This window comes from Bombus pyrosoma, linkage group LG13 (genome assembly GCF_014825855.1).
Source record: "Bombus pyrosoma isolate SC7728 linkage group LG13, ASM1482585v1, whole genome shotgun sequence".
NCBI lineage: Eukaryota > Metazoa > Arthropoda > Insecta > Hymenoptera > Apidae > Bombus > Bombus pyrosoma.
Genome location: NC_057782.1, coordinates 2455441 through 2476187, shown reverse-complemented (window position 1 = coordinate 2476187; position 20747 = coordinate 2455441). Strand labels below are relative to the sequence as shown.

General features: G+C 34.5%; 1 protein-coding gene and 1 long non-coding RNA gene across 5 annotated transcripts in view; one reads left to right on the top strand and one right to left on the bottom strand.

Moving 5' to 3' along the window:
- The window catches only part of LOC122574392, a 70530-nt gene that overhangs the window by 42106 nt on the left and 7677 nt on the right, over window positions 1–20747 (top strand). The window contains exons 2-7 of one of the 3 annotated variants that reach the window (XM_043741923.1): window positions 4477–5000; window positions 5292–7491; window positions 8742–8862; window positions 13951–15195; window positions 16709–16901; window positions 19695–19943. In XM_043741923.1, coding sequence (XP_043597858.1) covers window positions 4477–5000; window positions 5292–7491; window positions 8742–8862; window positions 13951–15195; window positions 16709–16901; window positions 19695–19943 — 4532 coding nt within the window. Of the gene's footprint in view, window positions 1–4476; window positions 5001–5291; window positions 7492–8741; window positions 8863–13950; window positions 15196–16708; window positions 16902–17026; window positions 17194–19694; window positions 19944–20747 lie in introns of those variants that run through there. The other 2 variants (XM_043741924.1, XM_043741926.1) reach the window with 2 other exon arrangements.
- LOC122574394 lies at window positions 17388–19688 on the bottom strand. 2 transcript variants are annotated; one of them, XR_006319024.1, is made up of 4 exons: window positions 19314–19688; window positions 19036–19178; window positions 17716–17948; window positions 17388–17612 (listed from the first exon to the last, which is right to left on the bottom strand). It is a non-coding gene; the product is annotated as an uncharacterized LOC122574394 (long non-coding RNA). The 2 variants fall into 2 exon arrangements; XR_006319023.1 differs by having other exon boundaries at window positions 19036–19688.

Here is a 20747-nt window from a genome sequence, read left to right as displayed (position 1 = left end):
AATCCCCGATATATTACTTTTTAAATTAAACATTAATAGTTGCCAAGTTTTTATGGATGAAATAGCGAATTATAGATATACGGGCATGGAATGTAAGATACATTTGTCCTAAAACTTCTGTCTTCCCAAGATATTTATTTCATAATACAGTTTCATAAATTCATCAACAGCATTATCATCAGCGACGCAGAAACTTGTTAATCTTATTTAATTTTTAATTAATATGAGCTATACCGTTTTAAAATTGGCATCAGTTTCTGAAATTTCATTTATTTTTCATTGCATACGATAAATGACTATAGGCAGTACCAATGAAATATAGCTGCAATAGAATGGAATATTGATAATGAACTTTGAATTCCGTTGCATTATGTCAATGGCGGCAATATTTGCTAATTTAGTAATTTTCCTCTGATTCTCATTACCGATTTGTAAATACAAATCCCTTTGATTTCTTTATTTGATAATATCCATAATTTCTAAGGGCAATTCACTTTTCGTTAAATTAATAACTCAATTTGTAAAATATCTGTTGAAATATGTACACGAATTAGTTGAATACTGCACAAAATTGAGCACAAATAGTGAAATCTTGCTCAAAGAGAAAAGTATTCTTTCTTTTTTTAATTTAAGAAAAAAAAAATAATTATTTTGTGGTCTGTCAGATTACAACAGCGCTTTCACACTTTTTTACAGAGAAGTATGAAAGCATGGATTCAAAATCTATTGATAGATTTTCTAATGGAATGAAAAAACCCGAGGCGTTTATGAATCCGCTGAAAATATATTCTAGCTGTAGCTATTGATATTTCAAACAATATCAAAGGATAATAGAAGTTGGCGGAACAATTTTTTCTCCCACGTTCCTATATACCGTTGTTTGAACAAAGTTTACTGTGCATTTGTGTCAAACTATGATTTTTTAATCCTTTTGTAGGTAGGAACATGTTTCGCTCGAATATTCGGTTTAGACTTCTGTTATTTTGTACTTTTGCCTTTTGTACAACTCGAATGTAAAAGAAATAGAACTGTTAAACTGCCTCTCACTTTTTATTTGCTTATATCTCTGAAGCAAACTGTGATTAGTGTTAAATACATGTTTATGAAATCTGAGGCACTAAAACACAAGTACTTGCAACACGAGTTTTGCTCACTGCATATTGATTTCTATTCTTGATGTACACATACATATATATGATACGCATAATTTTTCGATTGTGAATTTTATCATATCCGAGCTATAATCGAATATATAGTTAGAAGGGAAGAAGAGTAGGAGTTAGAAACTGAGATGTACAATTGCACATCGGAATAAAAATCATAAAAGGAGAAATGATTTGGAAATGTAAATGTTGATCTACAAAATTGTTGACATGCAAGAAAAATGCATGAAAGTAGGGCAACAAACTGATATTTACTGGCCTTATTAGAAAAATTATTACAAAAATGTGTTATACAGATTTTAAAAACTTCGATATTCTTTGTATTCTTCTACGTTGCTATCGATTCATACTTTAAATTATTGATCGAATTTTCCGCTTCAATATCAATTCATTTTTCCGATAGTGAATAAAATATTTATGCTGATCATTTTCCTGGTAACGTAAGGTAAAAAATGGTTTACGAATGCATTTTAGCACGAAAAATCGTCTTATCAGACGGAAACTGTGTTGGAAATATTGACAAGACATTAGATGAAGCAATACTTTCACAGATTGCAAAATAATCGAACATCGACTATTACCGGAGGAAAACAACTGCGTTTATTCCGAGAATGACACTTTACTATTCAATGTTACGCCACGTAATTTGAAAACGCCATAGTTAGGAGCAGCGAAGAACGTCAAGCGGTAATAATTCATCGAACGAAGGGATATGAAAACTATCGACGATCTTAAATAGAAGAAATTAAATCAGTTAAATCGGTATAGCAGTAATTTGTAAATTGTGCAGCAGTAGAATGCTGTAGTGTATTGGTACAAACAAAGTAATTAACGACCGCTTGATCAACTCACGCGCGTAATCTATTTCTGCGTAATTACTAATTACATTAAGAAGCAAATAATTTGTGCCTTTAGTCGGTAAGGATATTAGACGTAGATATTAAACGATCGATAACGTGGAAAATATTTACAGTGCTGAACAAATTGGAATAACGGTGATTAAAAAATTTGAACGGCTTCTGCTCTCTATGAATAATTTCTGATCGTCGTTTACTGGCGAACAAAAACGTCATTCAACGAATTTCATTATAGATGGAAATCCAATCGAAGGAAAGTCTTGTTCGCGCATAAACGACGCTCTGAACTATTGAACTCGGCTTCTTCCGCTTTCGTAACGTAACTGCCGTATAACTCCACAAGAATGACCTTTCAGGCCTTGAATATTAAGCGACCTGATAATTACACGTCAAACGTGTTCGTGTGCAGCTTTTGCACGAACCATTTAAAACGCCACTTCGGACAACATTTCGATGGTAATTCACAATATTTAGAACATCACGAAAATAAAACGTCACAACTTGTAATAAACGACTCGGATTTCCACTGACTTTCTAGGTCTATTTTAAAAATAATTTTACGCGAAAAGTAACTTTATTTTATGACCAGATCGAATAAATTAAGTAATTCTGTTCCTTTAGCGAGTTTTACTATTAATTTGAATCTTTTGACACTTTTCACATGTCTGAGTCATAAACAATAAAGCAAAATTATATGTTTTATGTATGTATATATATATATGTGTGTATATATATGACGTAAAAGGTAACGAATTTGTTCACGCAGCTGCTCCTACTGAAATTTATCATGAAATACGTGACTCTGTATATCCATATTTCCGAAGCAATTGACGTAATAGGAAAGTATCATTTACTTCGGGAAATGGTTGCATAAATAAAAAATAATATGAAAAATTGTTTCATTTCAATGAAGTAATTCCGAGAAAAACATTTTTTTGTTCAAATAGACTAATACATATGTAATTATGTTAAACTAATTACGAGCGAGCCAAGTAAAATGATGTTATAGAATTTTCAAGTATCTTATTTAAGTCATGCCCAAGTCTGAAAATCATATAGGAAGTCGTGAAACGTGGAGCGTGGACATAATTTACTATTTCTCAGTAACATACTCATTAAAATATGTCGCAGATACAACGACGAAACAAACAAGAGTGTAACGTCATGCGCTGGAAGCATGATAAGAATATTCATTCGATTATTTCACCGCGTTCTTGTTTATGCAGAGTATCCCGTAGCATCGAGGAACCGCTTAGACGCTGAATTCTGTACGTGGGAATAATAAGAAAAGTCCATATAAACATATACACTATTTGACGTTCCAGTTATGACGTATTCCAGTTATAACGAGCTTTATGTTGCAACAATTGTACCGAAAGACGTAGTTAGAGAAGTAGTTAAACTAATGCAATTATTTATTTATAAGCAGAGCTCAATACCTCGCGTACAAATCATTGGTGCACCAGTTGTGAATGTCAGATTATTGAAATGTAAAGATGCGCAGATGCAATTTGTGACAGAAAGAAACTCGCTATATCTCGAAAACAAGGTCAAATTGCTATTGGACGTATGTTAATGCAAACAGTTTTTTATTGTTTTCATGTTCAGAATCCACCGTCGAAGCGGTTCTACTTGATTACTTGACTTATCTTTGAAAAGATATTAATTAATTGTTAGATTTTATTTTCGTTATAAATAAAATATACATTGGCTTTTTCTGAATGTTATCTATTAAAAAAGCTGATAATCAAAGTAAGAAATATATGTAGAAATACAGTGTTTAATGCTACAAAGTATTTATAATCTTGCTTGAAAGCGTTAGTTGAAATAAAAGATTATTTGAAAATAATTTACTCGATTTCTATGCAAAATAAAGTTTCTCAAGCTGTCCTTGCCGAGACAATTTTACTTTTCATCAAACAATAAAACATAAAATTCCACGTGTAAATATTATTCAATCACGTATAGAGGACGACAAAGGAAAAAATAAAAAATTTATCCATCTCGAGTAACAGTATGCACAGCACTATTGGACAATTCACTGTTGTTTCTAAAATATCTTAGTAAATCTTTTCTTACATGTTTCCCGGAATCTCCTGCTCTTCGCGATCATAAACTATTACTCTACTCATAACACGTGATTCATTGTAATGTTCCGCGTAAGACGATTCTCGGAACAATCTAGCTGAATCACGATGGAGTATCAGACCCAAACAAACGATATATCTTTTTTCCCGCGTTTGCGTGCCTCACGCGGTTTGGTTAGATTTCTAACAATATTTCATATTTTTCCGTCATTTCTGATTTTAATGGTTATTATTGTATGTATATGTGCGCAAAACATTCGAAATGAATACTTTGACGAGAGAAAGCAAATCTTATTCGTAATTGATAACATGTTTCGAGCGAAACACCAAATCAATTTTCTTACCGAATTTTCATTTTCCTCTCTGCAGAGACTCACACTGTGGCGATGACAGACCCACAGTTAGCAAACAACAACAACAACAACAACACCAACACCAACAACAACAACAACAACAATAACAATAACAATAACGATGGCGAGCCGAAATACTTGCACAAGAAGTTCAAGAAGATGGCGACGACCGAGGTTACGCCGCAAGTGGAGCCCAAGGAGGACGCCGTGGTCAGCAACGGTTCTCCAGAGACAACTAAAAGGAAGGAGTCGGCCAAGGACTCCAGAGAGTCGCCGAAAGATCCGATCAAGATCGAGATCTCTGCGGAACCCGCGGACGGAGAACCGACCGAATCGAGGAAAAACGGCTACGTGTGTCCATATTGCAGGCTGTCGTGCGCCAAACCGAGCGTCCTGCAAAAACACATCCGAGCTCACACCAACGAGAGGCCGTATCCTTGCGTTCCTTGCGGATTCGCGTTCAAGACCAAGTCGAATCTCTACAAGCACTGCAGATCCCGTGCTCACGCCCTCAAGATGGAGGGCGGTGATGCCAGCAAGGTACGTTACCCATTTCACTTTCTCACTTCCTCACATACAGGATTTTCGAATCGCGGTAGATAGAATATACGTTACAGTACGACACGAGCTGCTATAATTGTTAGGCTTAACCGGATACAAGGTCATCTAAATACGTAACGTCCCGTTTCATTTGATAGCTAAAGAATTAATTATATTTTCCTACAGAGTTTGAAAAAGCTTGATATTAGCGCGTATTTAAGATCGCTTTAACTTAGAAGCAAGATTTGAGTGAGAAAATATGTGACGTAAAAACATTCGATCATTTCACAGGTATCGGAGGACTCGGACATAAGCTTGTCCGACAGTGCGAGCAACGGAACCGGCACACCACCACCTCCTCCGTCATCGACGCCCACGACGACTTCAGTTAGTGTAAAAACGATTAAAACGGGGAAAATCTACAAGCCAAAATTTCACACGGCCCTCCAGTGTGTCAACAACGATATCGAAACGTCTTCCCTTTCCTCCATTTCTTCCACGAACAGTTCTTCCTCGACAGCCGCTACCACCACGCCGAAACCAAACCCGGAGCAAGTACAGGAACATATTGATAAAATTATTACGGACAACCAAGCGATCGTCGATGCGGTAGATCCGCGACTGCACAAACTGATTCAAAGACAGCAAAGCCTCGTGGAAACGAAACAGTCTACCGATCAGCCGTTGAATCTCTCATCCGCGGAGGAATCTTCGAGAAAACGATGTTACAGCGAGAGCTTCGTGCAAGAAAGCAAAGATTATCCGAACGGTCCGGAAAGTTCGATAATCAAGGATCTCCTATTGAAAAATCAAAACTCGAGTCAAGAGGGAACGACGGAATACGAGAGCTATTTCTGCCCTTCCTGCAATATCCCTTACTCGAGTATCGATAATCTCGACGTTCATCGTAAGTACTACTGCAAAGGCAGCGCGAGTCCTCGAAGAGATTATCAATTGGAAATGGAGAAAAGAGAGTCGGATTTTGATTCCAAGTCTTCCGAATATTACAACACCTTGCAACCCCTTCCCTCTCCCGGGCCTCTGTTGGGCAATACGAGGCTCGTCGACGCGTACGCTCCACCCATGAAGAAACAGAGATCGGACCCCGTACCAACCACATTACGATCTCTCGAGGAGCTAAGCAAGTATCCACGACCAAACTCGTTGCAAATGTTCGGCGGGGAAGTCAGGATATTGGATAATACCGGTGAAACGAAGACGATGAGAATCGAGCCGCGACAAACAAACTCTCCTACGAGCGAGCAGATCGTGAGCAGCAAGTGCGTCACTTCGGAGACCGCTTCGATCGTGGTTAGATCGGGTCTTCACTCGGGAGGCACGATGGTACACAAACCACCGCGTACGGCGGTCAGCACGCCTAGTTCCTCCATATCTTTGCCCAACACACCGAAAATGTTGGCGCCGATCATACCGAACATATCAACCTCGAATATAGCACCCAACATGTCGTGCTACAGTTATCTAGAGCCGAACTTAAATCCTCTGACCAGTATCACTGCCTATAACCCGCTGACTTTGCCTCAACCGGGAATCACGAATATCCTTCACGGTGGTAAAGTTATACCTTATGTTCCTGGCATGCCTGGACCACACACCCTGACGCCAGCCATAGACATATCCACGAGTTTAGCCACCGATGAAGCCGGATACAAGGTGATACCAGGATTGCCTGGCCTCCACATAGTCCCTCAACCCTTAGATCTCGCCAGTCCGGTGAAAATACATACGCCAAGTACAAATACCAACGCCACCAAGATACAAACTCCAATAGCTGGAATTCCAGAGCCGATGTCCAATGGACACGTCTCGATGATAGGCCAGCCATTGGATCTCGCCAGCCCGGCAAAGGACCCCAAGCTCGGCTTCAAAACTCCTGGCAACGACGTTTTGAAGATCGGATTAACGAGCCCAAAAGTTCCTAGCGTTAACGAGACCTCGACGAGACTTCGCCTCAAGTTCTTGAGGCCGACTTCGTTGCCACTAAAACCAGGCACGTTCACGCCCAAGAAGCATCATGGTATCACACCTACGGCAAACACGCTTCCGCTCATAAGCCCAGAAACCCCTCGGCCGAAGAAATCCTACGGGCAGCTTTATTTGAACGGTCACGCGTATACATATCTTGGCCTGAAATGTTCGACCAGAGTATTTTACTGCACTCTGAATAGACCGCAGCCGATGTATGTGACACAGCAACACGGCTTATCTATGTACTCGAATTGGAAGATATGCAAAGAAGTACCATCTGACGTTGATATGGCGCATTATGATTCGAGGCACAGACCGCTTAATTATACGACCGCCTGGAAAAAACAGGAGGACATTCTGACGCATTCCTCGGAAAGACCGACCACTCCAACTAGTTCCGATAGCGGTTTGGATAGCGATATGCAAGAAAAAGCGAAAAGGGTTAAGATATTCGACGGAGGATTTGAAAGCAACGAGGATTATACATATGTCAGGGGCAGAGGTAAAGATATAACATGTTTTTACACACGCTGTCTTGCCTTCGACTCCAGTACTGACTTTATGCGCAATCCAACACCTGCCTCTCTTTGTATTTTCAACATTTTCACTTACCTGTTTACGTTTGATATTCAGAGAAATTGGAACGCATCAAAAAACGAATATGCGAATTTCTTTCCAATATGCAATAAGTCAGTCAGTAAGCTAGTTAGATATGTTTATATCTACAGACAGAGGATACGAAAAGTATTTGTATGTATCTTATTTTCCAATGGAGCGTCTTTTTATTAGCTTTTATATTCCATTTACATACTGTCAAGCTTTTACAATCATACGAAGGTGCTACCAAATGATGCGAAATGTGTTATAGTCGGATCTGGTTAATTACTGTGTAATATAATATATAATTAATGTATAAATTCAATGGTGTACAAATACTTTCCGTAGTCACTATGCGTAATATGACTCTAACAGGTAATAGAGGAAAGAGTACAAAGTTTAAGAGGATGAAGTATTAGAAGAAAGGGCGAAGGGTGAAATAGCTGACGAGTGTAAAACTATAAAAAATTGTTATTTTAATACTATTTTTATAGTTTTCTAAATTTCCGTACAGGACTGAGAAAAAAAAAGGGGCACAATTGGGCACGGGGTAATTCTACATGAAAAAATGAGTGGAAAATATGAAATAAAATTTTGTCACGTGACGCTCCCTTTCTGATAAAACGAAATTTGCGAATTCGTCAAATATACTTTAACGTGGCTAACCAACAAGTACAAATTTCGTATGAATGAACAACCAATACGAAGTTATTGTAGATATGAAAATAAGTAAAAAATGTAATATAATATTTGCTCATGTAAAAGTTAATTACGAACTAATCTGAAACGCGCGCGATTTTTAAATTTGTTTTCCTCAAAGGAAAAAAAAAGAACGAAACACTTTATGAAAAATTTTGTTCTTCGTTTTTGACATATTCTCGCATGTAGTTCAAACTCGAGTTTCTCGAAAACGAAATCTCTGGTGAAAATGTTATATCAAATTTTTGTCTTATTTCTTTGCGTGAAATTATCCGCTTGTACTACAATTTCCGCCCCAGCCTGTATTCTCATATATATATTGTCACGTTAAAGGTATAGGTATATGACAACACAACTAATATTTGCATTTATGTGTGCGTCTATTGAGACATATATCTTTTTCGTAAATTTTTATGTTCTGGTTAACGGTTTCAACTTATTTCTTTATTATGTAAGGTCGAGGCCGATACGTTTGCGAGGAATGCGGCATTCGTTGTAAAAAGCCATCCATGTTAAAGAAACATATCAGAACGCACACGGACGTAAGGCCGTACACGTGTAAACATTGCGCTTTTAGGTAAGTCGTTTTTAACGAATCTTCTTTCCTTTATTTCCTTCAATATCTACATTTGTTTATTTGAATACATTGCAAAATTAAAACGTTTCTTTATTTCATATATAATAATAATAATAATAATAATAATAATAATAATAATAAAGTATAAAAGATAAAATGGAAAAGAAATACGAAACGTATAATTCAACAGAAATTACAGACAATTCTACCAAAATGTAATAGAAAAAAAAGAGAAAAGATAAATATTACTATCGAGCAGTCAATGCCAAACACTATTGAGGAAAGATATGGCTACGAAAGAATCGTAAAGTTACACAGCTACCTGAATAGATATAAAACTACTTTCACAATAGCACTCAAAATAGAAACTTGTTTAATCGGATTGATTTGGTTTGATTTGATACAAATATATTGCTCAGTCTAAAAGAAAAAAAAATGTACAAGAACATATACACAGAAACGCATGCGCGTGATAAGACACGAGAAAGATAAAAGAGTAAAAAGGCAGTACCTAAACGGCGAACGCTACGATATTATATAAGATCCAAATATAGACAAGTACGGTGGGCCACCGTTTAACGCGGAGGATACGTTCTGCGTTATAGGAAATAGCGTTATATGCGCTGTACACGATAACATGCGTTATTTATACCAACCACATGTACATATGTATGCATTACTGAGTACCTGTAGTTTAGTGTATAAATTTTGCTAATGTGTTGTATAGCTAAAAACAAGACTAAAATGTCACATAGTAAAAAGTTCATAAATGTTTCCTTAAGAAGTTTTAACAAAAATATGACAACACGTAAAGCTATATAATATAGAGAATGTTTGGAACAAAGGGAAGACACGAAACTGTATTCTTGCGTTTACCTTGTCTTTGTATTTCGTATGTTAAATTTGACAAATTCAAGTTAAAATATCTGCTAAATTAGTGATTTTTCAGCATAGATAAGTCAATACCTTTAACAGGGAATTCCGAGATGGTTCGATTAATGTATCAAAAAGTACATGGTTCGATTTACAAGAATGGAGTTGACCCTGAAAATGTCCTACTAGTCGATCTATGGAAAAATAATTGGCAATAATAATGCTTCGTTTGAAACAAACCAACAACTTTTGTTCAAACATTTTTTTGATTGGACCAAGCACTTTCGAGATATTTCAAAGTATCGATCGCATTTATTAATGCAAAGTAGATATTGACTTATTTTGTTTAAGTTCCCCACGTGCAAACCCTCAACTTTTTTTGTCGTATAGTAAATACCATAAACAATAAATATATCTAAACCAAAAGCAATAAATATACCTACATGTACAAAATACACCCTCATGTATGTGTCATATATCAACACTTACCATGTATATTATACATATATATTGCCTTATCCTCTGTTAAACCGAGAAAAAGAATATTAACGTACATTCGTTGCATTTTACATTTTCGTTGTAAGTTTCTTATAACTTAATGAAGCATATGCGATCTTTTTGCTACACGATATTTTAGTCTTGTTCTTAGTTACAGAGCACACCGAACTTTCCTTACAGAACAATTAAATATTGTACATTAAAATGTGGGACACCCTGTATATTGACTATGAGTATGACGTTAGACGAATCCAAATTATAGAGGGGAACGCGTTGTACTGAGTCCACTGTACTTCTATATAAGTGGCTCATAAAATGGTTTAAGACAATTCTTCGTAGAAACAAAAGAAATACTGTCATGACAGTCATGGTAATGCATGAAAATACGAGGAACCACAGAAAATACAATACATAATAAAAGAGGCCATTGACATAACGCATGCAAAAAATGTTACCACTGCAGAAAAACAATAGAACATAGATAGCTGCAGACTACTCGCCGAAAAAGATTATACAGACAGAAACAATACTGTAGTAAAGGCCGTACACCAAGCATTCGCAAGACAATATCAATTATACAGCGTAAACGTTCGTACCTTACTTGCAAGTGCACATCCAAGAATATACATGATTCATAAATATGTGTCTATACTTCAGGGGTTGAATCTACACATTAAAATAAATAAAAAAATATCATATAAATGTATGTTTATGCCTGTAGGCTGCCCCAAACTTAAATGGTCAAACAGTAAGGACTTAATTTACAGGCGAAAGAAAGAAGGAAATGTTGTACGCAAGTTTGTCAATAAGTAAGTTTGTCACACAGAAATTGGCTGTATCACGCGTTAACAATTCTGTGTCGTTAATAGTTGGAAAATATCATATGCAATATGACAAAAAAGATTGTCGAGTACTTTTATGTTCTCATTTCAAAATGTTGTCCTTGTCTTCGGATGCAAGCTTATCCATGAACAGTTGATCAGGAGGATATTGCTCAGTTCCAATAAACTGCGTGCGTCGTTACTTATTTCATGCATTTCTTTCTAATTCTGCAACAAGTCGTTTATTGACAAACTTTATATAACATTTCTTTTGTCCTCTTGCCTATATTTTATGCCCCGCAGTCTAGCATCTGTTTAACACATCTGTTCAAGTTTAGAACATCTTGTATGTTTGTCTTATGTATCACAGCTTTCGAGTTACAGATAATTAAAGAAACTACCGCGGTACACGTTTCTGCACGGCTTGACATTGAACTATACACAGCAGAATACGTCTTCATTTTGCGAAGAATCATTTCGCGAATTGTTCCCAAGGCAATATTCTGAAAATCCTGCTTTGCCATGTTTCATATTGTTTGCTGACGAAACGGGATTCAATAGAAAAGAGATAATAAATTATCATATCATAATGCGAACATGTTTGATTAGGATATGTCTGATTCCGAAACATATGTCGAGGCACAAGGTGGATTTTGAATATTTTCTTCAATCATCTCTAATTCGATAACTAAGGCACGTAGGAGCTATACATGTTATTTTAGTGTAGATTCACTCCCGAAAGTATAGACATACTTTTATGAATCACCCTATACATGCAGATAAAATAAATACATGTAACAAACGATATACATATTCAGACGTTAATATTCATCAAGAAAGGAGGAAGGAAAACCTGCTTAATTTACATCATGATATCGTATAACACAAACATTATACACAAAGGATAACAATACACACATACACAAAATGGGACGAGGAAGAATAATAGTAATATTTATTAATAATATATTATATCTTTCCATTATTTTTCATTATCTCTTTTATATCTGTTACATATATTTATCTACATATAAGTTGTGTTGTATAATATTAAATTATGAACTTCACGAGATAAAACTTGAACAGATAATCATGTTAACGTCGTTGAAAAATTCGAAAAAATAACATAAACTGCATACAGACTTTTACTAAAATTATTATATTGACATAGGAATTACAATTTATTGCCAAAGAGAATTAATTATTTGAAAAATTTCATTGGAAATCTATTAGAAATGCATGCACATTTTATTCATATTGAATCTTCGCATTACTGATGAATATCTGATTGGCAGTATCTGGTGGCAATATAAACATGTTCAAAAATACCAAATACTTTGTGAAATACGTTTTTCATTTACTAATTTCTATGTTTAAATACAAAATAGTAGAAAAAAACTAAAAATGTTTGAAAGGATTGCGATTTCTTAGAATAAAACATAACTCTATTGTTAAAATATGCAGTATTTAATTATGTGGCATGCAACAAGTAACGCTCCCCTTCTGTTTTGATCTGCTTTATTAATTCTAATATTTCTGCATGTGTTTATGGTATATATTAGAAACGATAATGAGGATTACGATGCGAAAGCTTTATCAAAACTGTTATTGTACAATGTCAAACGAACTGAGGTCTTAAAATCATGAACTACAACTATTTTCGACATGCTTTCCGATGAAAGTAAATGATTTTAAAGTAAACTTTTTATCTTTTGAAACAGCATACCTATGTCGAACATTTAATAATAACGCAAAGATATTAGATTTAATTCACTCTTTCTTTTTTTAAATATTTATTTCTTGTCAAGAATCGCACGTGGCCCTCGCAATTCTTAATTATCTTTTTTAAAATATGTATTTCTAGTATTATTATATATATAATACTAGAAATACGTATATAATATTATATATATAATATATGTAATATAATTATTAATTAATATATAATAATATATATTATTATATATATAATACTAAACAAAAATTGCAGACAAATTTTAGGAATTTTTCCCTACATGATTCTATATGAAATGATTGTGCAAAATTTAAATTGTACCGGCTTACTACTTTTTATAATTTCTGTGACACTATTTCATGAAATGATATTCTGAGAAAAACACTCGTAAATACTAACTACGGTTCATACGTGTATACGAATATACATGGCTGATTTTGAACGGTATAACTTTGTTATTTCAGGGAATTTTAATTTGAAGTTTTGTAGCAAAATCGTAGTTTCAAATAAAATGTCATTTTATATGCTGGAAGTGCTATTTTTAACAAATCGGTATTTATACTAGAATTCTTCCAAATATTATTTAAAGCGAGACACTTAATTAGAACCACTTGAATAACTTTGAAAATAATGACTTTATCGAAAATTTTTTCGGATGAATGCTACATGGATTAATAGCGAACTATCCGATTTTCTTCTATCACTTTTGTTTTTCGACATTTTAGTCATCTTCGATGTTTCAGTTAGATTTCAAAAGTTAGATTCTTATTTATAATGAAAAATACATTTACATGTACGAGTCAAGTACTCCCTTATACTTTAGCGCGTTAATTAGCAGAATTTCTTTGACAATCGTTTAATAGACATTTTAATACATATTATTATTCTTTTTTTAATGTTATTCATAATTTTCGTTATAAAGAAAAATTTGAATTTCATTTAAGAAAGGTTGAAGGTGACATGAGAATTTCAATAAATGCAAGTGATAGGAAAAATCGGATAATGTATCGTATACTTCCTGACGAATCAACACGCTCATGTTATTATTTGCAGTATTATTAGTAGTAGTGGCTTTAGTTACGTGTATCATTCTGTATATTATAACTTATACAATTATACGTTATAAATATTTACAAATATTTCTTCTTCTTTCATGCGCAGCTTTAAAACCAAAGGCAACCTGACGAAACATATGAAGTCGAAAGCTCATTACAAGAAGTGCGTCGAGCTCGGCGTTGTTCCGGTACCTACGACAGTCTGTGATGAAAATATCGATAAAGAAGCTATCGCCCGGTTGGCTGCAGGTGGAAATACCGAGGAATCCTCGGAAGAGGAGGAAGAAAGCGATGGAGAGGAGAGTGAAGAATCCGGAAGCGAGGAACAAGAAGCTGCACAGAGTTTGCTAAGTCTGTCGCAACGTAATACAAACAGATTTCCAGGGCTTCTACCGTCTGGAAGACCGACAACTTACCCTTACACTCTAACTTTCCCAACGACCTCCAGGTCCGCGAACGTGTCATCTACCGCGATAAGCAACAACGTCTGCTTGAGCAGCCAAACTGTCACCACGCAAGAAACTACTCTCGTTCGAAACGAATTGTCCCATCGATACTATTTCCCCTCGAGCCGAACCGCTCCGGAAGAATCGAGGACGACCGTGATTCAATCATCGAAAAAAGAAAGTTCCGACATCGAGGTGAACGGAGTCGATACCGACTCGCGAAATACTTTGGCACAGCCTATGGATCTCACGACGAAACCAGCCCTACAACCGTTGCCCTCTTCCATACAGCAAAGGGCCAAGCCAGCAGATATTTTAACTCCCGTTTCGGAACCGGTACTGTTACAAACGATCGTTCAAACGATGGAAAGACTACCGATACAAGGAAGAGAGTGGAAACCGGATGCCGAGGGGCATATGTTGCAAGCATATCTCACTGAACGACACGTTATGGATAGTAAAATTAAACAACAATACCGAGTAGGAAATACGAAGATGGAAAAGCAACCGAGAGAGAGGGACATTTACCCGGAACAATCATCTCCGAAATCAAGGAACGCTGAATTAGACACTAGTCCAGTAACGACTTATAACGATCCTAGCAAGATACAAATGACTATGATAGATTCCAGGATTAAGCACGTATCCAAGCATACCACTGAAGATATCAAGATGGAAATCAGAGAGAAAATTTATCAGAACAACATCGTCATAGATAGACGGTCGTTCGATATCGAATCGATTCATAGAGAAAAAGAAATAGCAGAGAGCATGAAACATACGGTTGCGCGGAAAATGGTTGTCGGGGGACCCGGTTTTAGATCGCCCTCGCCTAACGCTGCAACCACTAAACCACAAGCTGAGTTCTTGCAGCCCTCGAATGGACCTGCACCTAATTATGTCAGGTGAGCGATATTTCACATGTTAGTTTTAATTAAGTGGTAATAACACTTCCCGAGTTCCTTTAACTGGCATCATTCGATGACCCACAGTCATTTCAATTACTTAATGTTCAAGTATTTCTTAACTTCTGTTTTGTATTTTTTACGTAATAAATACCAGTAGTGACTAAATGAAATGAAATGGAAAATTAAGTCATTTAGTCAGAAATAAACAGTTGTGATTATTGATGACTCAACGATGTCAGATTTAGGAATAATTAACCCCTTGGACTATAACCACGAGTCTGACTCGTGGTAAAGAATTTATGTCATGAACGGAGCCCAGGAGTCTGACTCGTGGTAATTTACAAATTGCCTGATTCATTATTCACTTTGAAATAATAAATTGTTTTTGTTAACTGATCAATTGATCATGATTACACCCTAGACGTCTTAAAAACACTATTTGCCCTCCAACGTTGTTTATTATTTCACAATTCCTTTTGTAGCCCCTAAATATACATGTCATAAGAAGTATACATTTTGCGCCAGTTAGGGCACACGGTTGAACAAATGAATGGCACGGCGCGCGACCGAACTTCTTGCTTACTATGGCTCGCGCGATCGGCAGATAGCGTGTAGGCCAAGGGGTTAACACTCACGCTGTAAATCATCTTTCTTTGTCTAATAAGGAATTGTTAAGAAATTAACCTGATTTTATTATTGTACAATATAAATACTGAAAGACAAAGAAATCTCAAATTTTATTAAAAGTTATTAATATGATTTTTTTTTTCTTAAAATACGATTAGTACAGGATAATGATAGCATAATTTAATCGAATTGTCTTTTAATCGGAATTTTTGGTACACCGAAGTAGTCATTAATAAAATGGGATTAATTCGTTCTATTAAGACCAGTGCATTTGATGCTATTACGTTGGTCCATGATAAGGGATTGACAGATCTATCAAACAAGATCGCAAAGAGTTCCAAAGCATAGATATCCACATAGAATAACATTAAAGATTTGACGTATAAATTAAAAACATAGAATATCAAGCACAAAATAAGGAATATCGCCATTCCTTTTACTTGCACTATTTTTGGATACTGTATGTTTGCATTACACCAATAGTAACAAAACGCATAAAGTTCTCGTACATAACATGGGAAGTACGATAAATAAATGAAAAATAAAATACATATGTAAGGTTTAATAAAACTATCAGATATTCCTCGTTTTTCATCCATTTTTAATACAATTGTAACGATACACTATAAAAAGAATTATTATCCGCAGAATATATATTGATAATCCAAATAAGGAATTAGCTCCATTTCCCTACACTCGATTAATTGATATAAAAGAGAATAATATAACAGTTTATATACAACTTGTAAAATGTGAGAATTTATAGAAATTTAAGATTGTAGGAAAGTGGTACAATTATAAAATGTTCGATTTGTTGATAACCCTTTGCCACATTCGATGCTAAAGCAGTTTTCGTTGAAAGAACTGAGTCTACTGAATGTAGTTACAGTGTGACTGAAGATGGGAGAAGCGTCTGTGGAATTTGTAACAAGGTGTTCAGCAAACCTAGTCAGTTACGGTTGCATATCAACATTCATTACTTCGAGAGACCATTTAGATGCGAAAGTTGCGCGGTTTCTTTTCGAACCAAGGGTCATTTGACAAAGCACGAAAGATCTGTTTCTCATCACAATAAGGTAATCAACTTTTTATATTTAAATATTACATATTTCATTTACGATAATTAACTGTCTAATGATATCGAGTTAATTACTTGATTAATTACTTGATTTTCGGCCTTTAATTGTTAATATAATTACAGTGGATCCCTGTATAACGTAGGGGCACGTCCCGCGTTAAAAGCAACGCGTTATACGGGGATTATCTACCGGAAAATTTATAGAACGTCGTTAACAGCTGGTATGGTTTTCCTAGGAGATACAAACAAATATTACCATTGAAGCAGTTAAATGTGATTCAAATTGTAGATGGTCATTTATTTAATTATTACTTTATAAGCAATTTTTTAATAACAAAAATAAATGGAAGAAATCTAAATCTTACGACTGAAAACTCCCTCACAAGTATTTACATGTATCATATATTTATTGGTTGAAAATTTGTAAGATCGTCCACCGGGTACAGTGATTACATTATAATATATTTGGTTGCAAGAATTATTTCAAAAATATCCAACCGTTTTAAATATTTCGAAACCGAATGAAATTGATATAACTTAACGACTATTTGAAACAAATCTTCCAGTGTATATGTAAATTATTCTGTAGTTATCCAATTGGCAATGTACGTTACGATATTCAGTGAGTTCATATTTTTGTGATCCTCGCATTTAAGCGAGTAAGTTTTACAATTTTCGACTATTGATTATAAATGACAAAGTGTCAAATCTGGAACATAAAAGGATTAACACACGTAAGTAGATGATATAGTGTTTTATCATTTGTGCAAACTTTTGTTTGTTGAAACTGATATTTGAAAGGTAAAACTTACTCGCTTAGTCATTGTAAATGTAGCAACAGACACACAAAACATAAACTCATTCAGCGATGTTTCATTACCAATTGAATATTGAGTGGCCTCGCTAAGGCTGTTCACATACACATAGTGACGTTCGTTTCAGATGGTTGTTTAGTTACATCAAACTCACACAATCTGCTCTCGAGATATACATATTCAGAATGGTTGAATACTTTCCTTAAACAATCCTCGTACAGCAACGCAGCCTGAAATAAATATAAAGTTTCTATTTATTCGTTATATCTCTTCGTGTTGTAATAAATTGAACTTACAAGTGTACTATATTGGACTGATTTACAAATCGTTTACAAATCTACTCATGACGAAGTGAATTTATTTGATAAAATTAAAGACGAATAAAATCTTGCGGTTAAGGGGCGAATTATTTACTGTTCTCTGTGAAGATACGTGCACATGCACGTGCGACGTACAATAAGTGAGTTAACTTGCAATCAGAATGATTAGATATTTAGTAAATCAATAAAGTTATACAAAAATTGTTTCTACAGAGGTTCCTACGAAGTTTTTCTGCAATAATCAAGGAAATTTTAAGGTGATTTCTTTCAAATGCATATCTTTCTATTTATAATATAATGACATTTTTTAGGACATATTAAAAGACGCATAGCAAATCATAAATTAGCGTGGTTCGAAACGATTTTATAAAAACAATTTTCAACTATTTTTATACGTTTATGAAATATTCTCCAAATATAATTGCAATTGTCATTTCACTTTTCATCCTACAAGTATTTAACATTAATAATTTTGATCAAATAAAACTGTTGTTTTTCTAACAATAAATCATACTAATCTATTTTCTGATAAATTATTATATTCCTATTTACTATACTAAATTGTATATATTTACTGTACTAAACTAATCACTATACTAAAAAGAAATTAAAATATAAATTAATTATCTTTATTATTCTTACTATTTGTTTCATTATTAATTTATAGAAATATCTTGAATCATTTTTAGTTCCGAATCTTCCGTCATGATGTTATTTCCGACTACGTTATAAACTTTTTAGGTTTTCTGAATTTGGTTTGATTTCAAGTCAAGTTGAGAGTCGTAAAACAAACATATACGGCTGACTGCGTTAGACGCGTTATAATTTTCTCTCTAGAGGTAAATTACGTGCTCAGAATGAACTTGCATTATAAATAAGCACTGTTTTTCCTCATTCAGAGTAAATAATTTTAAATTAAAATAATTATTGTTCCGAGGTGTTTATTCTTAAAATTATCATGCTTGGGAAACCATACAAACTTCTGACAGCCACTAACATTAGAATCCCGGATGTGCTGATTATGATTGTTTTTGCTCTTCTCCTCTTTCATTATTCTATTACCAGAAATTTGAGGCATCGATATTTATATTGAAATATATCGTGCGCATAGATCTTCATCTGTATGTCGCACCCGTTTTTCTAAAATGAATTGACGTGATCATGTGATATAAATAAGAAGAACACGTTTTATTTATATATTTTTTATTCAGTTAAATTTCCAGACAAATTTAAAAATTATTCCCTTATAATTCGATATCAACTTCAGGAGCGTACCTTATATTGACTTCAATCGTTCGACTGAATGGTAATATAGTATGATTCGTTATTCATTCTTTACATTTCCATAATGTATTCAATATTTTAATCAAACAAAGTTAATTATTGTATTATCATAGTAATGGAATATGACTGAAAGAAACGAAATTTTACGGTAATGTTTAAAGGTGATTAAAGTCGTAGAAGCAGAAAAGTTGTATACGATCAAAGTGAACTGAATCTATCGGAGTTTGGTTAGGATAGAAGATAGAATGAAATTTTCCTAATTCTAGAGTTTATCAAATCGTTGAAATTTTCACTCGTGTTTAAATGCGATATGCATGCATATTTTTCGATACTTTAGACGTGAACTGAATTTTCGAATTTGTTTGATTACAGGTTAGTATGACTTCCACGTTTGGAGCAGCGACCACCAGCAATCCAAGGCCATTTAAATGTACAGACTGCAAAATAGCATTCAGAATACATGGTCACTTGGCGAAGCATTTGCGTAGCAAAATGCACATTATGAAATTAGAATGTTTAGGAAAATTGCCCTTCGGAACGTACGCTGAGATGGAAAGATCTGGTGTCAATTTGAATGATATTGATACTACCGACTGTGATAATAGTCTTTCTAGTCTTCAGGTAAGTTCAGATACGTTAAAAAATTCTCCAAAATTTCACATTTATATGTAATATTTTATTTAATGCAGTAAAAAAATTTGTAGAAATTTGCATTTCGCTAAAAAAAAAAACTCTTATAGTATAATTATTAAATTATCCTTATTGTACATATAGATAGCAAATTCGAATTTAAATAAAATAGAAATGTTTAATGTAAAAAGTATATTAGGAATATATTAGAGTATATAGACAAAATAAACGATAAAAGACTTTAATTAATTTCATTTCATCTAAACATGCAATAACTTGAAACAATTATCTACATTAATATTATAAAGAGAGAGGGTCTGTTTGTGTGCATTCGAGGTATCTCAGAAGCTTTTTAACCGATTTACGCAATTTTTTAAACATTGAAAAATACATTTTCACCGGATAGATACAGGCTACATTTTATTATGCGTATTCCTCGGGGAACCGAGTAGTGAGCATAAATGCGACACTGCGTAAATTCCTGCGCTTTGCATCATGCGCACTTGTTGTCCAATTCATAGTCGTCACCACAACTACGACCTCGTACTCTATATAATGATGAATATGCTAACATTCTTCTTTCATGTAAAGTCATCAATAACCTCGTTCACAGACTTTCGTTAGTTCAGCTTATTAATTTCGATGCTTGTTCACGTTCCTTATGCAATACTCTGATCTTCCGCGTCCACTTCTTCACGAGTGATCTTAGATTTGGCGATTCCGTCGCCAGAATATGCAACTATGTAAATATATGAATATGTATTTCCACCGATCGAGTCGACCTTTTTTCTGTTT